This window comes from Glycine max, chromosome 18 (genome assembly GCF_000004515.6).
Source record: "Glycine max cultivar Williams 82 chromosome 18, Glycine_max_v4.0, whole genome shotgun sequence".
NCBI lineage: Eukaryota > Viridiplantae > Streptophyta > Magnoliopsida > Fabales > Fabaceae > Glycine > Glycine max.
Genome location: NC_038254.2, coordinates 1,434,390 through 1,456,156, shown reverse-complemented (window position 1 = coordinate 1,456,156; position 21,767 = coordinate 1,434,390). Strand labels below are relative to the sequence as shown.

Here is a 21,767-nt window from a genome sequence, read left to right as displayed (position 1 = left end):
CAGTTAGCTTTGATAACATGATAAGTGTGTGTTTAGATTGATGATGATTTTACATAACTGATTTTGATAGAAGTTGAAATTACTCCTATTTGTTTCAATTCTACCATGATTTTTTTTTCCATCATAATTGATTCTACCATAATTTTAAAAATAATCTAAACATGTAAATTTGATAAAAATTAAGATTGACTTACCTCATCATGATCAACCATGATTTTGGAGCTATCCAATCACACACTAAAAGTATGTAATGTGATATCAACTAAAAACTCCAACTATAAATCAATATGATTCATATACAACGCAAGAAACGTATATTTTGTAAATATTTAAAAAATTTGTTCAACAAAATTATCTTTGACAATAATTTATAAATGAGCATATTAATAATAATAAGTCAATCAAGGATTTATTCTAAACATTGGATTTATTTGAGATAGAATATAACATTATTTACTAAAACAAGTGTGTAAGTGTTTGGATGTATGAGCACCTAAGGTGATGCGCATCACACTAAACTAAGTATATTAGGCTTTTGTGTCTTTAGTCTGAAATTGTTGTGAAAAATATCAAATACATATGTTTTTTAATCGAAATCAGACACTCACTAAGACATGTAATCAGATAAACTATTTAGTACATATTTTTCACAAAAATGACAACAAAATAAAATTTTATGGGTTATGGATTTGATAAAATGTCCCTATACATAGTAAAACTTGAGAAATTTTGTTTGAAAACTATCAATATAGAGAATCCCCAATCAATTTCAGAAGAAAGGTTGGAAACACATACATGGAAGAAAGAAAGAAAAAGAAGCAAAATCGCAGATGTGAGAATGGATCAAAAAACAAAAGCGTTTTCCCAATTCTCTCATGTTTATAAACCAATACAAAAAGGATATTGAGGATGAGTTTTGCTTGAAATTTACTTTTTCTACACGATCTCTCAATCAATTTTTGAAAAAAACTATATCTGTGAGTAATTTGGTTTGAAATGTTTAGGGTTCGTGGAAGGATATTTGCAAAACCAACCATCAAATTCTTTATAATTAGTTTACTAAATCACACTTTTAATATGTTGTCGCGAGCATGATAAGGAACACAAACCAATAAGCAAATAAACCAAAAACCCTCAAACAATTATAGATTTAATGTATGAAAAATTAACAAGTTTTTTAATAATCTTAGAAAAATAACCAATAAGCCAAAAAAACCCACGTTTTGACAATGTTTTGATGAAAGAACAATGAAAAACAATAGCCATAATTTGTATCTAAGTTGTTTTGATACCAATTGATGAATTTTAAAGCAAGTGTGTAGAATGTCCAAATCACACAAGGGTACAAATTACAATATATTAATTACGACAAAGAGGGGATAATAAACGTGTACCTGAATACCTAGATTTATTATTAGGTTCATGGCTCTTCAACTCATGAGAGAACTCAATTATTGTATTGAGAGTAAATTGCCCATTTTCTAGAGAGCTTTTACATGGGTATGAAACTGAAAATAAAAATGATGTTAGTCTTTTAACTCACTAGTAGCAAGTAAGGATTTTTTCAACGAGCTACACAATGAATGACCCAATTCATCACATATTCACTCTTAAATGAAAGCCCAATACAATGTTTATCAATAATTTAGTGTTATAATGATAATTATTGACCGCTTAGGTTGGTCGTAAATTATTTCTCACATGCATTAGTTATACCAAACAAGCCCAACTCAATTTCATATGCACCAAATTACCAATGTGGTCGCAAACAAACAGAGCCTAAAAAACGAGGAGAGCCAAACTCGACTTTGAATCAGTATTTTGAGAAATGGGATGAAATAACAAAAGCCACTTGGTCATCTGGATCTGCTTAAGAAAAAAAAAAAAAATAAGGATGTGTGCAAATGAACAAGGGGCAAGACAGTATAGGGGATTAGACAAATCGATCGAAGGAAATTAACATTAATATGCAACCTAATTGCTGTTAGTTTAATTTAAGACTAGAATAATAAAACAAGTAATGGGTGGTTTAGCTAGCTGGTACTGTACAGGGTCCCTATGATTGCATGATAACAGCAAATGCTTACAGGGTGCAAGTGCGAATAACATGACCCACATTGATTTTATTGCATAATAATCTAGCCTCATGACTTGCCAGCTGGTGCATATAATATATGCTAGTAATAACATGAATGCTTGGTAGCTTGTCTTTAACTTCTGCACCCACCTCTCACAGCTTATAATAAAAGACTATTTTCTTATATGCCTTTATTACTACCTTTGAAAAATCAAAGGATTCCATTGCCATCAAACGCTCCACTGTGCAATAGAGTGAGAGAGAAAATATACCTTTGCCAACTAAGCACAAAAAAATGGGATATAATTGAGATGACTTTCCATTTTTTTGGATGTAGGCTATGGCTTGGCCACAATCAAGAGCTCAAGCTCAGCTAAAATGAAAACCATGTGGTCATATGCAACGAATAATTGAAGTTTTTTTTTTAAGTCGAATTATTGGAGTTTGGTTCTTGTTAATTATTGGGTCAAAACAATATATAATGTGTTTTTTTATGAAAAAATCAATTGAGTTTGGATCAGATCAATATTTTGTATATATGATTTCAAATCATTTTAATTTTATAAATTTGTCTTTAATTAAAAATGAGATTAAAGTAAAGTTTTTTCAGTAAAAAATATTATTATCTGTAAATGGTGATAAAATCACTTTTAAGTAAACAGTTTACTAGTAAAAAAAAATGTAAATACAAGTGAAAAATATTATAATAGTAAATCAACATTTTTTTCTAATATATATTATTTAAGATAATTTTATTCGAGTTGGATAAATAATTTATTTACTAAATTATTGTTGTCATGTAAATTACAATGCTTTCAAAACTAAGGGACTAAATTACAAAGCTATTGATTTTAACTAAATCGGATAAAAACGACAATATTACACCAATTTAAAAAATTAAAAGGATTGAATTGATCTAACTAAATAAATAAAGGGAAAAATTAATTTAACCTAAAAAAAATTATTAAAAGAAATCTAAAATTCTCAAATTTGGAAAAAATAAATCACAAAAATCTTTAATTACTTCCAATAACGAATGCATATATGCTTTTTATTAGTGGGAAGAGCAGGGCTGATATGTAATTGATGCATAAGATTTAAATTTTCTTAATAATATATATATATATATATATATATATATATATATATTAAAAAAACTATTATGAAAATGATTATCTTTTGTAAATGTGAATGTCTAATCTCAATTTTTAAATTAAAATAAAATATCTGAATATAAAATATATTAAATTCAAATTAAAATCTCATATAAGTATATATCAAATGTTAATTAACTCTGTACAAAGAAAAGGTAATTAATAATTAATGTTTCTATTAAAATCGAGTGTACTCACAAATAAATAACACTAGTTAATATATTTGCCAGAAAATAATAGTTAGTACTTAAGTATAATAATATTCTTTCCTAAAAAAATATATAATAATATTGTATATGTCAAAAACTACTGTAAATAAAGAAATAATATTTGCATTAACTTTATTTTGACAAAACTTAATACTAACAAACTCTGTATAAACAGTTAGTCATCTATTTTCCAATGGCCAGTATATATATACCACGTTTTTCTGTAAGAAATTGGTGAAAATAATGTTTGCACTGGTATCATTTTTTATTTCATAAACATATGGTCAATAATCTCAGCAAAAAAAAAAATGGTCAATAAAATTCTCGAGTTCTTCGTATCGTTAATATATACGAACTTAGTTGGAACATTAAAACTTTAATTGAAGTAGTTGGTTAACGTATTTAATAAAAAATATTCTTAGGCAAACATTATTTATTGTATACATTAATTTCTTCACAAGTTAAAATTCGCAATGTTATGCAAGCCATATAAAAAATATATATACTTTCAAAGAACCATCATTTCAAAGAATCTATTTTTCTTTACGCAAATTTAAAATTTAAAATACTAAAAATATAAGCAACTATTTATTTGTATTTGAGATTGAAAAACATGAATACAAAAATGACATTCGGTAATTCCAAAGGACAATTACGTGTATTCCAAAATTAATAACCTCAACCATCTAATTTATAATTTAAGAGAAGAAAAAAAATCTTCAAAGAGAAAATTCAATCACTGAAAATTTTAAGAGAGTGATTTTCAACAAACTTACAATTTATGAAACATGTAAATTAATAGTGATTTTCACATGGTATCAAAAATCTTAAAAATTGTAAAAAAGTCATTTTTTTTTAATTTTTACATTAAAGTTTAATAGAAATTAATTAATATTAAAAAAATACATAAAACACAAAAAATGATTTGTGTCCTATCATTAGTATGAGGTGGGTTTACTATAATATGTATACATATATATATATATATATATATATATATATATATAATAAAATACAAATATGAATATGAATATAACGCATACCTATAATACTTATAATATTTATGTTAGTAAATATTAATCAGCGATATTAATATAATATTTATAATACTTATTAATCAATTTTGTACATGTCTGCACACGTATTAAAACTAATAAAAATATGCATACAAAAGATTATAAGTATTGATTATTATCTACTCTGAAATGAAATAGATTGGGGTGGAATTAGAAGAGAAAATAATAATAAAAATGATAAGTGTACTGATGAGAAAAAAATTTAAAAAAGAAAAATGATGAGATACAAATTTGTCCATGCGAGAAATGATATAAAAATGTAAAAAGAGGTACATTATTTTATTTCCACGTGATTCTATTCCAAACGGGTGGCTCAAGCGAACCTGAAGGCTGAGCCTAGCCGTTAAATGACGCGGCGAGGCTATGAGCTTGCAGGCTGGAGCTGTTGTCGGTGCTCATTGTCACAAACACTCCCTTCTCCGTCAATTCAAAACCGAAAAATCACATAACGCACTCTTTTCTTAACGAAGCCTCACCTCTAATAATCAATAATCAAATCTGTCTCCCACTACCACCACCGCCACCGCTAAACCAATCCATGCGTCATTCTCACACCAACAAACCTGCTTCGCTTCTCACTCCCTCAAGGTCTCTCTCACCTCTTCGTTTTTTTTTTCAATTCTTCAATTTTCACTAGCATTCATTCGATTCCTGCATTCCGTCGTAACCGCTTTGACTTTTTCGTTGACCCCGCTGCACGCTTTCCACTCCCATTCCTCGGTAGTAGCTGTTGATCTGCTACCTCCAATCTCTCTGACTGTCTCTCGCGCGATTCAATTTTAACCGATTCCATTGTTAGCTTGATTTTTTTTTTTACAGTGTTTTGGTTAGGTCACTGTGTAGTTTTTAACTTGTTGAACTTGCATTTGCGATTTCTGTGCAATTGCTGTTTGGTTTCTGATCTGAATTACCGTGTGGTGTGGACAGGGAGGCTTTGATGTGCTGACGAACTCTCCAGTGTAGATCTGGAGAGGGAGCAGTGTCCTGGATTGATCTGCTTGGAGGAGAATTCGAGTGACGCGGAGCGAAGCTGGCGACTACACTGACTTGGAGGTTTGCTGCCAATAATGGCAGCACCCTTGCTGCTAATGATATGGTACTTCTTCATGTTTTTCCATTATTTCTCCTTTTTTATTTATTCATTTTATGTCATCACATCATCATTACTGGTGGAGGAAAAGTGTTTGAGAATTAGTATAAACAATTAGTTTTGACTGTTATGAATCCTTAACTCGGCCTGTACACATTGGATATATTATCGCTTCAGATTGCTTGCTGGTCATTTATGTTTTTAAATTTCGGTCGAGGTTATGCTGTGATTTTAGAAATTGCAGACAGTGGAAGGGAGATGCAACGGCAGTTGTGGTTGTGGAGACTTCTAAAACTAGCCCAACAACCCTTGATTTGTATTAAACACTTTTTTTTTTTTTTTGTATCAAATAATTCTAGAAAGTACCGATGAGAACCATGGAAATCTAAAGAGGCTCTGTGATTTCATTTCGTTATCTGTTTCTTATATCCCATTGGAACATATCTGTTGCCATTCTTTGAATTGAGATGCTCATGGTTTTATAAATATTATGAAGTTGATGAGAAATATTCTATTTTAGGTAGCAAGCATTATTTTAGTCATGCACTCTACCATCATTTGGTATATGCTTATACATATCCTTGGCACTAGGATTGAGTACAGGGTAATGCTAGAAAATGAAAAATAAAAGGTGGCATTATTAGATTCTCTTAAAAATATAGCATTCATGACCATCTATCTTAATGGGTTAGTTATGGTAATTGTTCTACACTAGTGTAATGTACAAATGCTTTGTTGCATTACTTAATGCTGTATAGTTTTTATTTCATTTTATATCTCCCCTCTGTTTTGTGCAATAAGATGCTATCCTTAATGATAATTAGTCAACTGTAACGGAAGCAACAATCATGTGTGTTTAATACTTTGAAAATCTTCAATTACTTGATACAAAATGAAGTCAAGGTTTGATATATGGTTTGGCTATTTTCCTTTTCAACTTCATTTTCCATTTCTCCTCTTATAGAACTTCAAGGTTGATCTTTATCCATATTGTACCGAATCTAATATATTGTTTCTATGTTTATGTTAACTTTTGTTACTTTCATCATTTACAGATGTACAGACATTCCGTTTAAACTTGCTCACTGTGATTCTTTTGATTGCAGGAAAGAAATGGTGATGGGAAGGCTCAAGATTCAGAGCCTCTACCTCCTCATTCAGTTCTGAAGATGGGATTGAGGTTGGTTACAGCTTAGGATATGCCTTTTAATTATGTCCAAAAAGAATATTTTATGGCTTAAAAAATCACCAAATCAATTGCTTATAATGCTCAGCTAAAATCCATGCTGTTACATTAGTACTTCTGTTTGCAGCTAAGCTAAGACTTCTGAATCCCTCTTATTGTGTTATCCATGTCAAAAGTTCTAAGGCAGAAAAAAAATGTTCCCCTCTCACCCCCTCAGATAGTCTCATACATAGAAGATAATGAGAACTATCTAACTTGATGGTTTGATAATTGATATATGGTCTATGGAAATTTGAGTTTGAGCATAAAATCTAATGTGCAAACTTTTGTATCTTACGTTCCTAATTGTTTGCAGAGAACGTAGCAACAGCAGCAGCATGGAGGATCCAGATGGGACATTAGCAAGTGTTGCCCAATGCATTGAGCAGCTGCGTCAGAGCTCATCTTCTATGCAAGAGAAAGAGTATTCTTTGAAGCAGTTATTGGAGCTTATAGATATGAGAGAAAATGCTTTCAGTGCTGTTGGATCTCATTCTCAGGCAGTTCCAGTACTTGTTTCCCTTCTCCGGTCAGGGTCATTGAATGTGAAAATACAGGCAGCAACTGTCTTGGGCTCACTTTGTAAAGAAAATGAGCTGAGGGTGAAAGTCTTGCTTGGAGGTTGCATTCCTCCTTTGCTTGGTCTACTAAAGTCCAGTTCTGCTGAAGGTCAAGTAGCTGCTGCAAAGACTATTTTTGCTGTCTCTCAAGGTGGTGCCAAAGATCATGTTGGATCAAAAATTTTTTCAACTGAAGGAGTTGTTCCAGTGCTATGGGAGCAGCTGCAAAAGGGCCTGAAGACTGGAAATGTAGTTGATAATTTATTGACTGGGGCATTGAAAAATCTCTCCAGCAGCACTGAGAGATTCTGGAATGCCACAATACAAGCTGGAGGAGTGGACATATTAATTAAGTTACTGACAACTGGGCAGTCTAGCACTTTAGCCAATGTGTGCTTTTTACTTGCTTGTATGATGATGGAGGATGCATCTGTTTGTTCAAAGTTGTTGACAGCAGAGACAACAAAACAACTCCTCAAACTTTTAGGCCCTGGTAATGATGCCCCTGTCAGGGCTGAGGCAGCTGGTGCTCTTAAATCTCTATCTGCCCAGTGCAAAGATGCAAGGAAAGAGATAGCCAATTCCAATGGCATTCCTGCTTTGATTAATGCTACCATAGCTCCTTCCAAAGAGTTCATGCAGGGTGAGTATGCTCAAGCGTTACAGGAAAATGCTATGTGTGCTTTAGCAAACATCTCTGGTGGGTTGTCGTATGTCATCTCCAGTCTTGGTCAAAGCCTTGAATCATGCTCCTCTCCTACTCAAGCTGCTGACACATTGGGGGCTTTAGCTTCAGCTCTTATGATATATGATGACAAGGCAGAATCTACCTGGGCATCAGATCCTTTGGTAGTTGAGCAGACATTACTTGAACAATTTAAACCTCACTTGCCATTCCTTGTGCAGGAACGGACCATTGAAGCCCTAGCTAGTTTGTATAGCAATCCTATATTGTCAATTAAACTTACAAACTCTGATGCAAAGCGTTTGCTTGTTGGTTTAATAACAATGGCTGCCAATGAAGTGCAAGAGGAGCTTCTAAAGTCTCTCTTGACATTGTGCAATACTGAATGCAGTCTATGGCGTGCACTTCAAGGCCGTGAAGGAGTTCAGCTGTTGATATCTCTTCTGGGGCTTTCATCAGAACAGCAGCAAGAATGTGCTGTTGCCCTCCTTTGCCTTTTATCTAATGAAAATGATGAAAGTAAATGGGCCATTACTGCTGCTGGTGGTATACCTCCTCTTGTTCAAATTTTGGAGTCAGGATCTGCAAAAGCAAAGGAAGACTCAGCAACAATCCTTAGGAACCTATGCGATCACAGTGAGGATATACGTGCTTGTGTTGAAAGTGCTGAAGTCGTTCCTGCATTGCTGTGGCTGTTGAAGAATGGAAGCCCAAATGGGAAGGAGATTGCAGCAAAGACTTTGAATCACTTAATTCATAAATCTGATACAGCAACTATCAGTCAGCTTACAGCATTATTGACTAGTGATTTACCTGAATCTAAGGTTTATGTTTTAGATGCTTTGAGAAGTATGCTTTCAGTTGTTGCTCTTACTGATCTTCTACGTGAAGGTAGTGCTGCTAGTGATGCAATTGTTACAATGATAAAACTATTGAGCTCAACCAAGGAAGAAACTCAGGCAAAGTCTGCATCTGCTCTGGCGGGAATTTTTGAAACGAGGAAAGATGTGCGTGAAAGCAGCATTGCTGTTAAAACTCTTTGGTCAGCAATGAAGTTGCTTAATGTTGAATCTGAAAGTATCTTAATGGAGTCCTCGCGCTGCTTGGCTGCTATATTTCTTTCCATCAAAGAGAACAAGGATATGGCTGCTATTGCTAGAGATGCATTACCCTCCCTAGCTGCACTAGCTAACTCTTCAGTTTTAGAAGTGGCAGAGCTGGCAACATGTGCTGTGGCAAATCTTATTTTGGATAGTGAAATTGCTGAGAAAGCTGTTGCAGAAGAAGTCATCTTGGCTGCTACCAGAGTATTACGTGAAGGCACAATTTCTGGAAAAACACATGCTGCTGCAGCAATTGCTCGCCTCTTACATTCTAAGAGGCAAGTTGATTATTCTGTAACTGATTGTGTGAATCGAGCTGGCACTGTTCTTGCATTAGTTTCTTTCTTAGACTTTGCTATTGATGAACATAGTTCCACATCAGAAGCTCTTGAAGCACTTGCCATGCTTTCCAGGTCAGATTTGACCAGTGCACACAGTAAACCTGCTTGGGCAGTTTTAGCTGAATTTCCTAAAAGCATAATCCCAATAGTTTTGTCTATTGCTGATTCAACGCCAGTGTTGCAGGATAAAGCTATTGAAATATTATCTCGATTATGTAAGGATCAGCCTTTTGTTCTGGGAGACACTGTTGTTACTGCCTCTGGATGTATATCTTCTATAGCTAAAAGGATAATCAATTCCACTTCTAAAAATGTAAAGGTCAAAATTGGAGGAGCTGCTGTTCTTATTTGTGCTGCTAAAGTAAATCATCAGAAGCTGGTGGAGGACCTCAATTTATCAAACTTGTGTGCTAATCTTGTTCAGTCTCTGGTCGATATGCTTATTTTTTCACAGGCTACATTGGATAATCAGGGTGATGACAGCAGGGAAGTTATCAGCATTTGCAGGCATACAAAAGAAGCCAATGATTGTAAATCAAGCACTGGCACCGCTCTTATTTCCAGTGCCAACTTAGCTATATGGTTACTGTCTGTTCTTGCTTGCCATGATGAAAAAAGTAAAATTGCAATAATGGAGGCTGGAGCAATTGAGGTTCTCACTGACAGGATTGCAGATTGTTTCTCACAATATAGTCAGGTATTCTAGTGCATGTTTTCAGTCAATTTGAAATAGACAGTGGTATCTGATTCTTTCCATAGTAAATATTTACTTATTTGCATAGACGCATCCATATCTTTCAAAGTTGTTTACAAATACACCCCTCCTCATTGACATAGTAGTTAGATAGCAGATTAGTATATAACTATTATTTCTGTGTGTAAATCTTTGCTCCTTTATGGTGATATGATATGCAGATTGATTATAAAGAAGATAGCAGTATGTGGATTTGTGCTTTGTTGTTGGCAGTATTATTTCAAGATAGGGATATCATACGAGCGCATGCAACCATGAAATCTATACCAGCCCTTGCCAACTTATTGAAGTCAGAGGAATCAGCGAACAGATATTTTGCTGCACAATCAATAGCTAGCCTAGTCTGTAATGGTAGCAGGGGAACACTTCTGTCTGTGGCAAATTCTGGGGCAGCAGGTGGACTTATCTCCTTGCTTGGCTGTGCTGATTCTGATATACAGGATCTTCTGGAATTGTCAGATGAATTTTCTTTGGTGCATTATCCTGATCAAGTTGCTCTTGAGAGGTTGTTTAGAGTTGATGACATAAGAGTTGGTGCCACTTCTCGGAAGGCAATACCTGCTCTAGTTGATCTGCTCAAACCAATTCCAGAACGCCCAGGAGCACCATTTTTAGCACTTGGGCTTTTGACTCAGCTTTCTATAGATTGTCCATCGAATAAGATTTTAATGGTTGAGGCAGGGGCCCTAGAGGCACTTTCCAAGTATCTTTCACTAGGTCCGCAAGATGCAACGGAAGAAGCTGCTACAGATTTGTTAGGAATTCTGTTTAGCAGTGCAGAAATTCGGAGACATGAGTCAGCATTTGGAGCTGTTACTCAACTTGTAGCTGTCTTGCGTTTAGGAGGAAGAGCTGCAAGGTATAGGGCTGCAAAAGCTTTGGAAAGTTTATTCTCTGCTGACCATATTAGAAATGCAGAGACTGCTCGACAAGCTGTTCAACCCTTGGTGGAGATTCTTAATACTGGTTTAGAGAGAGAGCAGCATGCTGCAATTGCTGCATTGGTTAGGTTACTGAGTGAAAACCCTTCAAAAGCACTTGCTGTTGCAGATGTTGAGATGAATGCAGTGGATGTTCTTTGCAGGATTCTCTCATCAGATTGCTCAATGGACCTCAAAGGGGATGCTGCTGAATTATGTTCTGTTCTTTTTGGAAATACAAGGATTCGGTCTACAATGGCTGCTGCACATTGTGTTGAACCTCTGGTCTCTCTCCTTGTAAGTGAGTTTAGTCCTGCTCACCATTCAGTTGTCCGTGCATTGGATAGGCTTGTTGATGATGAGCAACTGGCTGAATTAGTTGCTGCACATGGTGCAGTTATTCCTCTTGTTGGCCTACTTTATGGTAGGAATCATGTACTTCATGAGGCCATTTCCAGAGCTCTGGTCAAGTTAGGAAAAGACAGGCCAGCTTGTAAAATGGAAATGGTGAAAGCTGGAGTTATTGAAAGCATACTTGACATCCTTCATGAAGCACCTGATTATCTATGTGCAGCTTTTGCAGAATTGTTGCGTATATTGACCAATAATGCTAGCATAGCTAAAGGACCATCGGCTGCTAAAGTAGTTGAACCCCTGTTTATGTTGCTGACAAGAGAAGAATTTGGGCCAGATGGACAACATAGTGCATTGCAGGTTTTAGTTAATATCTTAGAACATCCGCAGTGTCGTGCTGATTACACATTGACTTGTCACCAAGTTATTGAACCTCTTATCCCTTTGCTTGATTCTCCAATATCAGCAGTGCAACAGTTGGCTGCTGAGCTTCTCTCGCATCTACTTTTAGAAGAACACCTTCAGAAAGATCCGGTGACGCAACAGGTAATTGGCCCTCTTATACGAGTTCTTGGTTCTGGTATACATATATTGCAGCAAAGAGCTGTAAAGGCCCTGGTCAGTATTGCATTGATATGGCCAAATGAAATTGCAAAAGAAGGTGGTGTTATTGAAATTTCAAAAGTTATATTGCAATCTGATCCTTCCATTCCTCATGCTTTATGGGAGTCTGCTGCCTCTGTTTTGGCTAGTATTCTACAATTTAGTTCTGAATACTACTTGGAAGTTCCAGTTGCTGTTTTGGTTAGGCTGCTTCGGTCTGGCTTAGAAAGCACAGTTGTTGGTGCATTAAATGCTCTTCTTGTGTTGGAAAGTGATGACGGAACTAGCGCTGAAGCAATGGCTGAAAGTGGTGCTATAGAGGCTCTATTGGAGCTCCTAAGATCTCATCAGTGCGAGGAAACTGCTGCAAGACTCTTAGAAGTTTTGCTTAACAATGTAAAGATCAGAGAAACAAAAGTTACCAAGTCAGCCATCTTACCATTATCCCATTATCTCTTGGACCCACAAACCCAAGCACAACAAGCAAGGCTATTAGCAACTTTGGCTCTTGGTGATCTATTTCAGAATGAGGGTCTTGCTCGGACAAGTGATGCAGTTTCAGCTTGTCGTGCTTTAGTGAATGTGCTTGAAGACCAACCAACTGAAGAAATGAAAGTTGTAGCCATATGTGCTCTGCAAAACCTTGTGATGTACAGTCGATCAAATAAAAGAGCAGTTGCAGAGGCGGGTGGGGTTCAGGTTATACTGGATCTGATAGGTTCAAGTGATCCTGAAACATCTGTTCAGGCTGCAATGTTTATTAAACTTCTATTTTCAAATCATACCATTCAAGAGTATGCTTCTAGTGAAACAGTCAGAGCAATAACTGGTGAGTTATTTTCCTATCGTGCAGTGTTAAATACTTGTTATTTTTACTCTGAACCACTACGGTATATCTTATCTTCGCTTTTCATCATATAGAATGGTGTATTTGTTACTTTTCACATGATAATTTCTGATGTTGTTTTCTTGTTCTTGAATCAAATAATTGATTCTCATAGTCATAGACATAGTAAAGCATTTTTCTTTGCTATTATAAGCAGAAGCATAACTTGATTTTCAATAAAAAAAAAAAACAAAAATGCTACATGTGACTTTTAATACATCTTTTGGAAAAATAGCAGAGCTGATTCTTTTTGGTTGATTATTGGTAATGAAACCAAAAATTTGGGGAAGGAACAAATGAATAGTAAAACTTGTAGTGCACTTAATTGCTTCATAAGTTGAACAGCTTGACTCTTAGTTGTTCTATATAACCTCTTCTAGCTAAAATAGGCGCCTAGTCTTCTGTAAATATTCATTAATGTATCAGAGAAAGTATAGGTTGAATTTGAAAGTCTTGTCTGTAGATAAAGGTGCTATTTCTAATCTGAATTCATTGGTGAGCAATGTTGATTCTGTCTGTCTGACAATAAGTTGCTTCACCTTGATAACCTCTCTCATCAGTATGTAAATATGCCTAACATTTTTTGTGTCTGTTCTTTTAGCTGCTATTGAAAAGGACTTATGGGCTACTGGATCTGTGAATGATGAGTATCTTAAAGCCTTAAATTCTCTATTTAGCAACTTCCCAAGACTGAGAGCAACTGAACCAGCAACACTTAGCATTCCCCATTTGGTTACGTCCTTAAAGACAGGCTCTGAGGCTACTCAGGAAGCTGCCTTGAATGCACTTTTCCTGCTTAGGCAAGCTTGGTCAGCATGTCCAGCAGAAGTTTCAAGAGCTCAGTCAATAGCAGCTGCAGATGCTATACCTTTGCTGCAGTACTTAATCCAGTCTGGCCCACCTCGCTTTCAGGAGAAGGCAGAATTTTTATTGCAGTGTTTGCCAGGAACATTGGTGGTGATCATCAAGCGCGGTAACAACATGAAGCAATCTGTTGGAAACCCAAGTGTTTTTTGCAAGCTTACACTCGGAAACACTCCTCCAAGGCAAACCAAGGTATTTTAAAAATAATTTTGTATTTATTATCTTGCTTTGTGATCTTCTTCTCCACTAGTGCACTAGGATTAGTTGAAATGGATGACGTGCTTGTTTTATGTGAGACTAATATATGACTGTATCTCCATGTCAATCTTTTGCATAATAAATAATGTTATCTGCTATGTCCTTATCGAAATTATGCCAATATTAGAAAATGCCCAATTAGGATATAGACCTTTATAGCTACTTCCTAGAAAAAAAAATCCAGTTGACTATTACATATTCCATTGCAGTTCTGTTGCCAGACTTTAGAATCCAGATTCACCCAAATTGTTTTTTTCTTTCCTTTTGAAGTAGCTTTTGACTTAAATGCGATTTGTTACAATATTGATACGGAAGTATATGGTTCTCACTTGCCAAGAGCCACACCCACTTCAATTTCTTTTCTATTGTTTTAAACGCTAGGGACAATGATTTGCATTCTGAATCTGTGGTTATCACAATATACAATTCGTGGAAAATCATGTTTTCTTTCTATTTTGATGTGATTTCCTACTCGGAAAGTGAATGTGCTAATTACCATGAGAATGTGCTGATCAGGTGGTCTCAACTGGCCCTAATCCGGAGTGGGATGAGAGCTTTACATGGTCCTTTGAGAGTCCTCCAAAAGGCCAAAAGCTTCACATTTCTTGCAAAAACAAGAGCAAAATGGGAAAGGTAATTGTGGAAAAATTGGACTTGTAAATGCAGTCTATCCATCTTCAGTTATTTTGGTTTTAGGCTTCCGCTTAACCCATCTATTTTTTTTTTATCTGACCACAGAGTTCATTTGGGAAAGTGACAATCCAGATTGATCGGGTAGTAATGCTAGGTGCAGTATCTGGAGAGTACACTCTGTTGCCGGAAAGTAAAAGTGGACCCTCGAGGAATTTAGAAATAGAATTTCAGTGGTCTAACAAGTGATACCCGTTTCTGTCTTTAGTGACAGCTTTGAAATTGGAAAACAGGATACATGGTTGAAAAGAAATTTTTGTCTAAATTTTGTATTATTTATCTTGCTAGTGTACATAGCCACAGTTATTTGTTCTTTGGTCTATATAGTCCCAAACAAATTCTTTTAAAATAATATTCTTTTGTAACTTGATCCTTGGTTCCCTAGGTTAAATGCCTAGGGGCACACGAAGATTAGGTCTGCTACGAATCCTGTATGATTTTTGCACGTTGTCAATTTAAAGTGCCTTGTTTATATATAAATATTTATAGGAGTATATTTAAGATTTTTTTGTGTGTGATAAATAAATACTATTAATGATTAGCTCTTAATGAACATTCAAGATCACCACACTCACACAAAAGATCAATCTGGATTACCATTTTCCCAAAATTTGGCAATTCAGAATTTGGAACGGTTTTCTACTAATAAATCAAAGCTCAAAATGACAAAATCATTTCATTTTGCCTCTTTCTGTATCAAAGTACCAAATTTCTACATGAAATTCATATCGTTTGTTGGGGATTCGTTTCAAGAGCTATTGCGTAATTTTTTTTTAATATAGATTTTATTATTTCACCAATTTTAATTACATCGAGTTAATAAATTTTCTTCCTTTTGCCATTGATTTTCCAATCAAACTCTTCATAACATTCATTAGAATTGTCTTTATGTAGATCTCGTATTTCAGAAGCCGAAAGCATTGGTTTTGATAAACTTCAATTTATTACTTCCTTTTCATTTACAGCACCTTCCTCGTCCTAAAAAAATAATAATAAGTTTTTGATATTCAACGATTATTGTTAAAAAAATATCACAAAAATCAAAACATTTTATCTATTTAACTATAAGATATATTAGTCGTCACCCCTCTCCCCCTTTGATATGAGCAAAATCATGCATCATTCCCAATTCGCATACTCATGGATGGATCATATATTACCTCTCGTTCTCTAAAAATACAGAAGCAAGGAGTTTGCGCACCAATATTTGCGAGAGTCCTAGTCATTGTAGGTGAGAGGCTATATGACTCAACTCCACTCCACCGTATTATATAGATAGCTCTAATAGATACTTGAATATTTTCCAAATACACACACGTGATTTACATGAGGACTATAAATTTAGACCTTTACATCATATTTTTTTAATAAAGAAAAGATTAGAAAACCCCTCATTAATCTCTATATCCAGAAATGTTAATAACACTATTATTAGTTAAAATTTATTAAAATTTATAAATTTTTGTGAGTCTCATTTCTTATTTAATAATTTTTTCTTCTAATTTTTGTAGTTTTTAATAATTTTTAACCAATGGAAAAATATGTGTTAAAAAGAGTGTGTTGCTAACATTTTTTTATATTTTATATTACTAATCATTAAGGAAAAAATATTAAGCAAAATGTTTTTTTTACAAAATAAAAAAAAGAAAGAAAACCTAGACAAACATTGCCTAAATACCCTTCATGAATTGTCAAATTCCATCGATTATGTTCTTAAACTTATGTACAAATAATCCAATGATCCAATCTAACCCAATTAATTTGGATAAGTTTTTTTTATTGAATCAAACCTAATCCAACCTTATAAAACCTAATCATATTCGGGACGGGTTACATAATACCGAGTCCGATGAAACCTTTATATAATAAATTAATATTATAAAAAAAATAATATATTACCAATTAATTAATTATTCCTCCCAGAGGATAAATCCTATCGCGATATCGCCCCCCACTATGTCTACTCGACTACTCCGACTCCGCGTCTCCCTCCGACGGTCCGGCCCTCCTTCCGCGCCACTGCACTCGGCCTCTTTGTTCACCGTCGTCGCAGCGCTAAGGTCTCCGCTCCACCTCGCTCTCTGATGCTTCGCATCTCCGTCCCTCCGCGCCGTTGCGCTCGCTCCGCCTCTTCCTCCCTCGCGGTTGTGCGACTGCGTGACTGCGTCCTTTCTCAGGTCTCTGCTCCGCCTTTCTCTTTGGCGCTTCGCATCTCCATCCTCTCTCAATCTCTCTGCGCGACTGCGCTACGCCGGCGATGCTGCCGCAACCTCTCTGTCACTCTCCTACGTCTACATGGCACTGGTAGACAAAATGCTTACTGCATATTTAACTGCATTATTGTATTAATAATTGGTACATATGAATCGATAGATGATTTTTTTTAAGAAACCATCACTGTGGTGAATGTGTCTGAAACATAATTTTTTTTTTATTCTTTTGATGTGGTTATTAAAATCTGTACTTATACTCTCTAGGTGGAGATATTTTACAAATTATTCAGCCTTTATCTCATTTTATGATTACCTTCCTGATATTCTCTTACAGCATATGATAGATTGCTATATTGTGACTGCTTTGTTTGTATTGCTTGTTATAAATGTGGTTTTTTATTTGTCTTCGACTCATAAAAAATTATATTTAGGAACTATCACTGTGGGGAACAGTGTGACAAAAATCTGGTATGAATATCAAGAAATACATTCTTGGTTGATGTAGAAATAAAGAGATAGTACATGTTTTAAATAACATTATTAGCAAAGAAAATTTGGATCACATAAGGATATGAATTATGATCAAATGATACTAGGTACATGTGGCTTTTCTAATTCAAGAGTTTCAATGAATACAAATTAGAGACAAAGATGAGATTCCATAGGAAATCAAAGCATACTCATCAAATGACAAGGAATATATATATAGTTGTTAGAGGTTAGAACATGAATTTGGAATTTGGATTTGTGGAATAAGTTCTTGGTAATAAAATTCCTAGTCACTTGTCTACTACTAAGTAAGTATTTGTACAACTCTAAACAAAGTATAATGTTCTTGCCACATAAGAAAATATATAGTTGTATTAATAATTATGCTTAAGTGACTCATTTGAGTGTAATTTGTAGATGTTATTCACTTAAGAAAAAATATATAGTTGTATTTATATTATTATTCATTATTTTTTATATGATACACGTTGTAGACTTGTAGTTGACGGTTGTTAAATTATTAAATTTGACAAATGGAAAATAGAAGTTTTATTGGAAGTGTCAATGTCTTAAGTCCTTTGCCACCGTTTACTCCCTCTCAATGTCCCCTACTGAACCTGTAGCAGCTGGTGCTCCATCACAATCAAAACAAAACAAGTGCTGGAGGTTCCCACACAACAAGGGTCGCAAGCTCTATTTGATCCCCTTCTGAAGTGTGGAATCATTTTGATAGGGTAAATAATGATGCCTTTTGCAAGTATTGTAAAAAATGCTATAAGGCTAATAGTTCTAAATATGGAACCAAAAACTTGAACAAACATTTAGCTTCATGTATGAAAAACCCTTTAGGCAGGTTGATGAGAAATAAAAAAACAATTATTGTTGGAAAGAAATGTGAGGGTGACCCTAATGCTCTTAGTGTGAAATTTGTTGATTTCAATCAAGAGAGAACTATTATAGAACTTGCAAAGATGATCATTACAAATGAACTTTCTTTTAAATTTGTTGAATATGAAAGGTTTAGGAAGTTTATGGAAGTGGCTCAACCTTATTTTAATATTTCTTCTCATGTGACTATTGCTAGATATTGCATTCAAGTGTTTAATAATGAAAAGCAGTTGGAATGCATATTGTTTGCAAATAAACAATGGTTTCACTTACAATTGATACATGGACATTAATCCAAAATGTGAATTACATGTGTGTGACAACTTATTACATTGATGAAGTATTTAGGTTGCATAAGAAAATACTAAAATTTTGTTTGATTGGTGACCACAAAGGTGAAACCACTTGGATAGCCCTAGAGAATTGCCTGAAAGAATGAGGGATTCAAAAAATTTGTTGTATAACAGTTGATAATGCAAGTGCTAACAGTGTAGCCATTTCATATTTAAGTAGAGGTCTTAGTGTTTGAAATGATCATACTTTGTTGAATGAAGAGTTTATACATATGCAGCGTTCAGCACATGATAACTGGGAAATTTGGGTTTAATTGATAGTCAATTTTGACTAAGAATTCCTCTACTTTACTGTTGTTTTCAATGAAATAATGAGGATTTTAATATCATTTTGATTCTTGATCAGCAAGATTCAAAAGAAGGAAATTACAAGTGCCGGAGAAAAAATTGATGCAAAAACGTGAAGAAAAAGTCTTGAAAAAAAATTGAAGATGGAGACAGCTTGTTTAGCATACAAGAAAGGCTTAGCGCGTCGTCTCACTTAGTAGTCAGATCAAGCTTAGCGTGAAGAAGATTCATGAAGAAGCCCAAAGGCGCGTTTAGTGTGAATCTCGCGCTAAGTGCGTGCTTGCTACCATACTCGCTAAGCCCAGATGCCGTCGCACTTAGTGCGTGATCACCGCCATACCTGCTAAGCCCAGAAGGGCGCTCTTAGCGTGAGATCGTGTGAATTTTAAGCTACCTTAAGCAAAAGGAGAAAGACACACCGAAACTTAGAACTCTCTCTTGAATACACCCAAAGCCTGAACATCTCTAATAGGGGAAACCCTCCTTCTATAACCATTCTCTCCTTCTCTTTCTTTATTCATCCCTTTTCTTCTTTTACCTCCATCAACCCTTAAAGTGTAAAGTCTCTCATGGTAGAGGCTAAACCCCTCATTGTTGAGAGCCTGATAGACCAAACTCTTGTAATGTAACTCTTCCTTACTATTTATTTAATGCAATTTCAGTTCTATTGTTCTTTTATGTGCTTTATTATTATTGATTGTGGTTTAATCACCCATGCTCATGTATTGTTTAGGAGATAATGCATTTGAAAATGGTTGTTTCCTAGAGAATTGGGAAAGAACATCTAAATGAAATCATGTCTAGGAATAGAATGATGTTTGTTTAGCTTATTTCATACATCTTTAATCTTAATATGATTTACTATTTTATCTTTGCAAAGGAATTTGGGAGAAAAAATAGATAAATTAGGCTCTTGATGCGGGGTTCCAAAGATAGAATATCATAGTAAATGCGAGTAAACACGGGGATAATATTAGATAGAGAAAAAATATTAACATTGTAGCACAAGTAGTTTTGGCATGCTAAGTTTCAACACAATTGCATTTTGAAGTCATGTTTTGCATTCAAATTATTGTTTATTTTCTTATCTTCTTGCCTTTTACTAGCCCTTTAACTTTTCACTCTCAATTCTTTATCTCTTGTTTGAAAATTTGGGTTTACATTAATTTAAGTACAAATAAAGCTCCTGTGGACTTGATACTCAGACTTTTATTTTATTTTATTACTTGTGACAATTTAGTCCACTTGCCAATGAGTTAACAACACACATTTTGAATTTGATTGTATGTGATGGGTTTAAGGAAATTGACTCTTCAATTAGTAAAATAAAGGTTGCATGTAAGTTTGTGAGGTTTTCTCCAAGTAGGTTGACTACTTTAAAGAGGTGTGCGGAGGACGTTAGTGTAAATTCAAAGGCAATGCTAACACTTAATGTGCCAACCAGATGGAACTCCACTTATTTGATGTTAGATGTTGCTGAAAATTTGAACAAGCTTTCAATCGTTATGAGTATGTTGAGGCTGCATATGTGCTCACTCTTCTAAATAGTGAAGGAGGATGTCCTAAAGAGATGGATTAGAAACGTGCTCGTGTGTTTGTGAGTTTTTTGAAAGTTTTCTATGATGCAATTTTTTTTTCTGGGTCACTCCACTTATTTGATGTTAGATGTTGCTGAAAATTTGAACAAGCTTTCAATCGTTATGAGTATGTTGAGGCTGCATATGTGCTCACTCTTCTAAATAGTGAAGGAGGATGTCCTAAAGAGATGGATTAGAAACATGCTCGTGTGTTTGTGAGTTTTTTGAAAGTTTTCTATGATGCAATTTTTTTTTCTGGGTCACTACATGTTACAGCTAAGAATTTCTTTAAGAAGTTGGTTACTATTCAGAAATGCCTAAATAGATGGAGGCATGAGGATGATCCGGTGATACAAAAGAGACAACTAATATGCAACTCAAGTTTAACAAGTATTGAGAGAGTGATCAGATTAGCTATCTTTTATTTGTGACTGCTTTTCTTGATCTGTGTTATAAATTTGATTATATTGAGTTTTGTTTTAAGAAAATGCATGGTGTTGACCAAACCAAAGAGATGCTGAAAAAATTGGATGATCTTATAAGAAAAATGTTTGTTGAATATGCTTCAGAACATCCTATTTCCATTGATAGTAGTAATTCTAGTACTTTGGCTTCATACCATGCTTCACAAGGTAATGCCAACGATGTTGATGAGGATGAGGATTGGGACGACCAATTTAGATTGAAAATGAATAAAAAATGTGGTGAATAGCAAAGGAGTGAGTTGGATATGTATTTAAAGGATGACAATGAAGATGACGGTCTTGGATTTGACATTTTGGCATGGTGGAAAATGAAAGCATCCAAATATCATGTTATTTCTTTCATGGCTAGAGATATATTGGTCATTCTTATGTCTATTGTGTCATTTGAGTCTGCATTTAGTACAAAAGGTTGAGTGCTTGATCCATTTTTGTAGTTCTTTAAGTCCCATTACTGTTGAAGCTTTGATTTGTACCCAAAATTGACTCAAAACTAATAAGCAAAATGTCGGTGATTTACGAGTTGAATTAGATGAAACAAAAAAGATGGAACTAGGTATTCAATAATAGTTTCTTTTTTTTTTTCCGTTTGTTTACAATATGAATATAAATTGATATTATGTTATGA

At 34.6% G+C, this 21,767-nt stretch overlaps 1 protein-coding gene and 1 long non-coding RNA gene across 2 annotated transcripts; both read left to right on the top strand.

The window, feature by feature from the left end:
• The first annotated feature begins 4,810 nt into the window (after positions 1-4,810).
• LOC100818900 (protein CELLULOSE SYNTHASE INTERACTIVE 1) lies at positions 4,811-15,198 on the top strand. The gene is made up of 8 exons (XM_006601878.4): positions 4,811-5,104; positions 5,444-5,612; positions 6,713-6,786; positions 7,148-10,217; positions 10,436-12,980; positions 13,639-14,093; positions 14,676-14,792; positions 14,898-15,198. Exons 2-8 carry the CDS (start codon positions 5,610-5,612, stop codon positions 15,036-15,038), a joined length of 6,405 nt encoding a protein of 2,134 aa, XP_006601941.1. The 5' UTR covers positions 4,811-5,104; positions 5,444-5,609; the 3' UTR covers positions 15,039-15,198.
• A 1,481-nt stretch (positions 15,199-16,679) lies between these two features.
• LOC102667309 (uncharacterized) lies at positions 16,680-19,745 on the top strand. Its single transcript, XR_419308.4, has 2 exons — positions 16,680-17,153; positions 19,139-19,745. It is a non-coding gene; the product is annotated as an uncharacterized lncRNA (long non-coding RNA).
• The last annotated feature ends 2,022 nt before the right edge of the window (positions 19,746-21,767 follow it).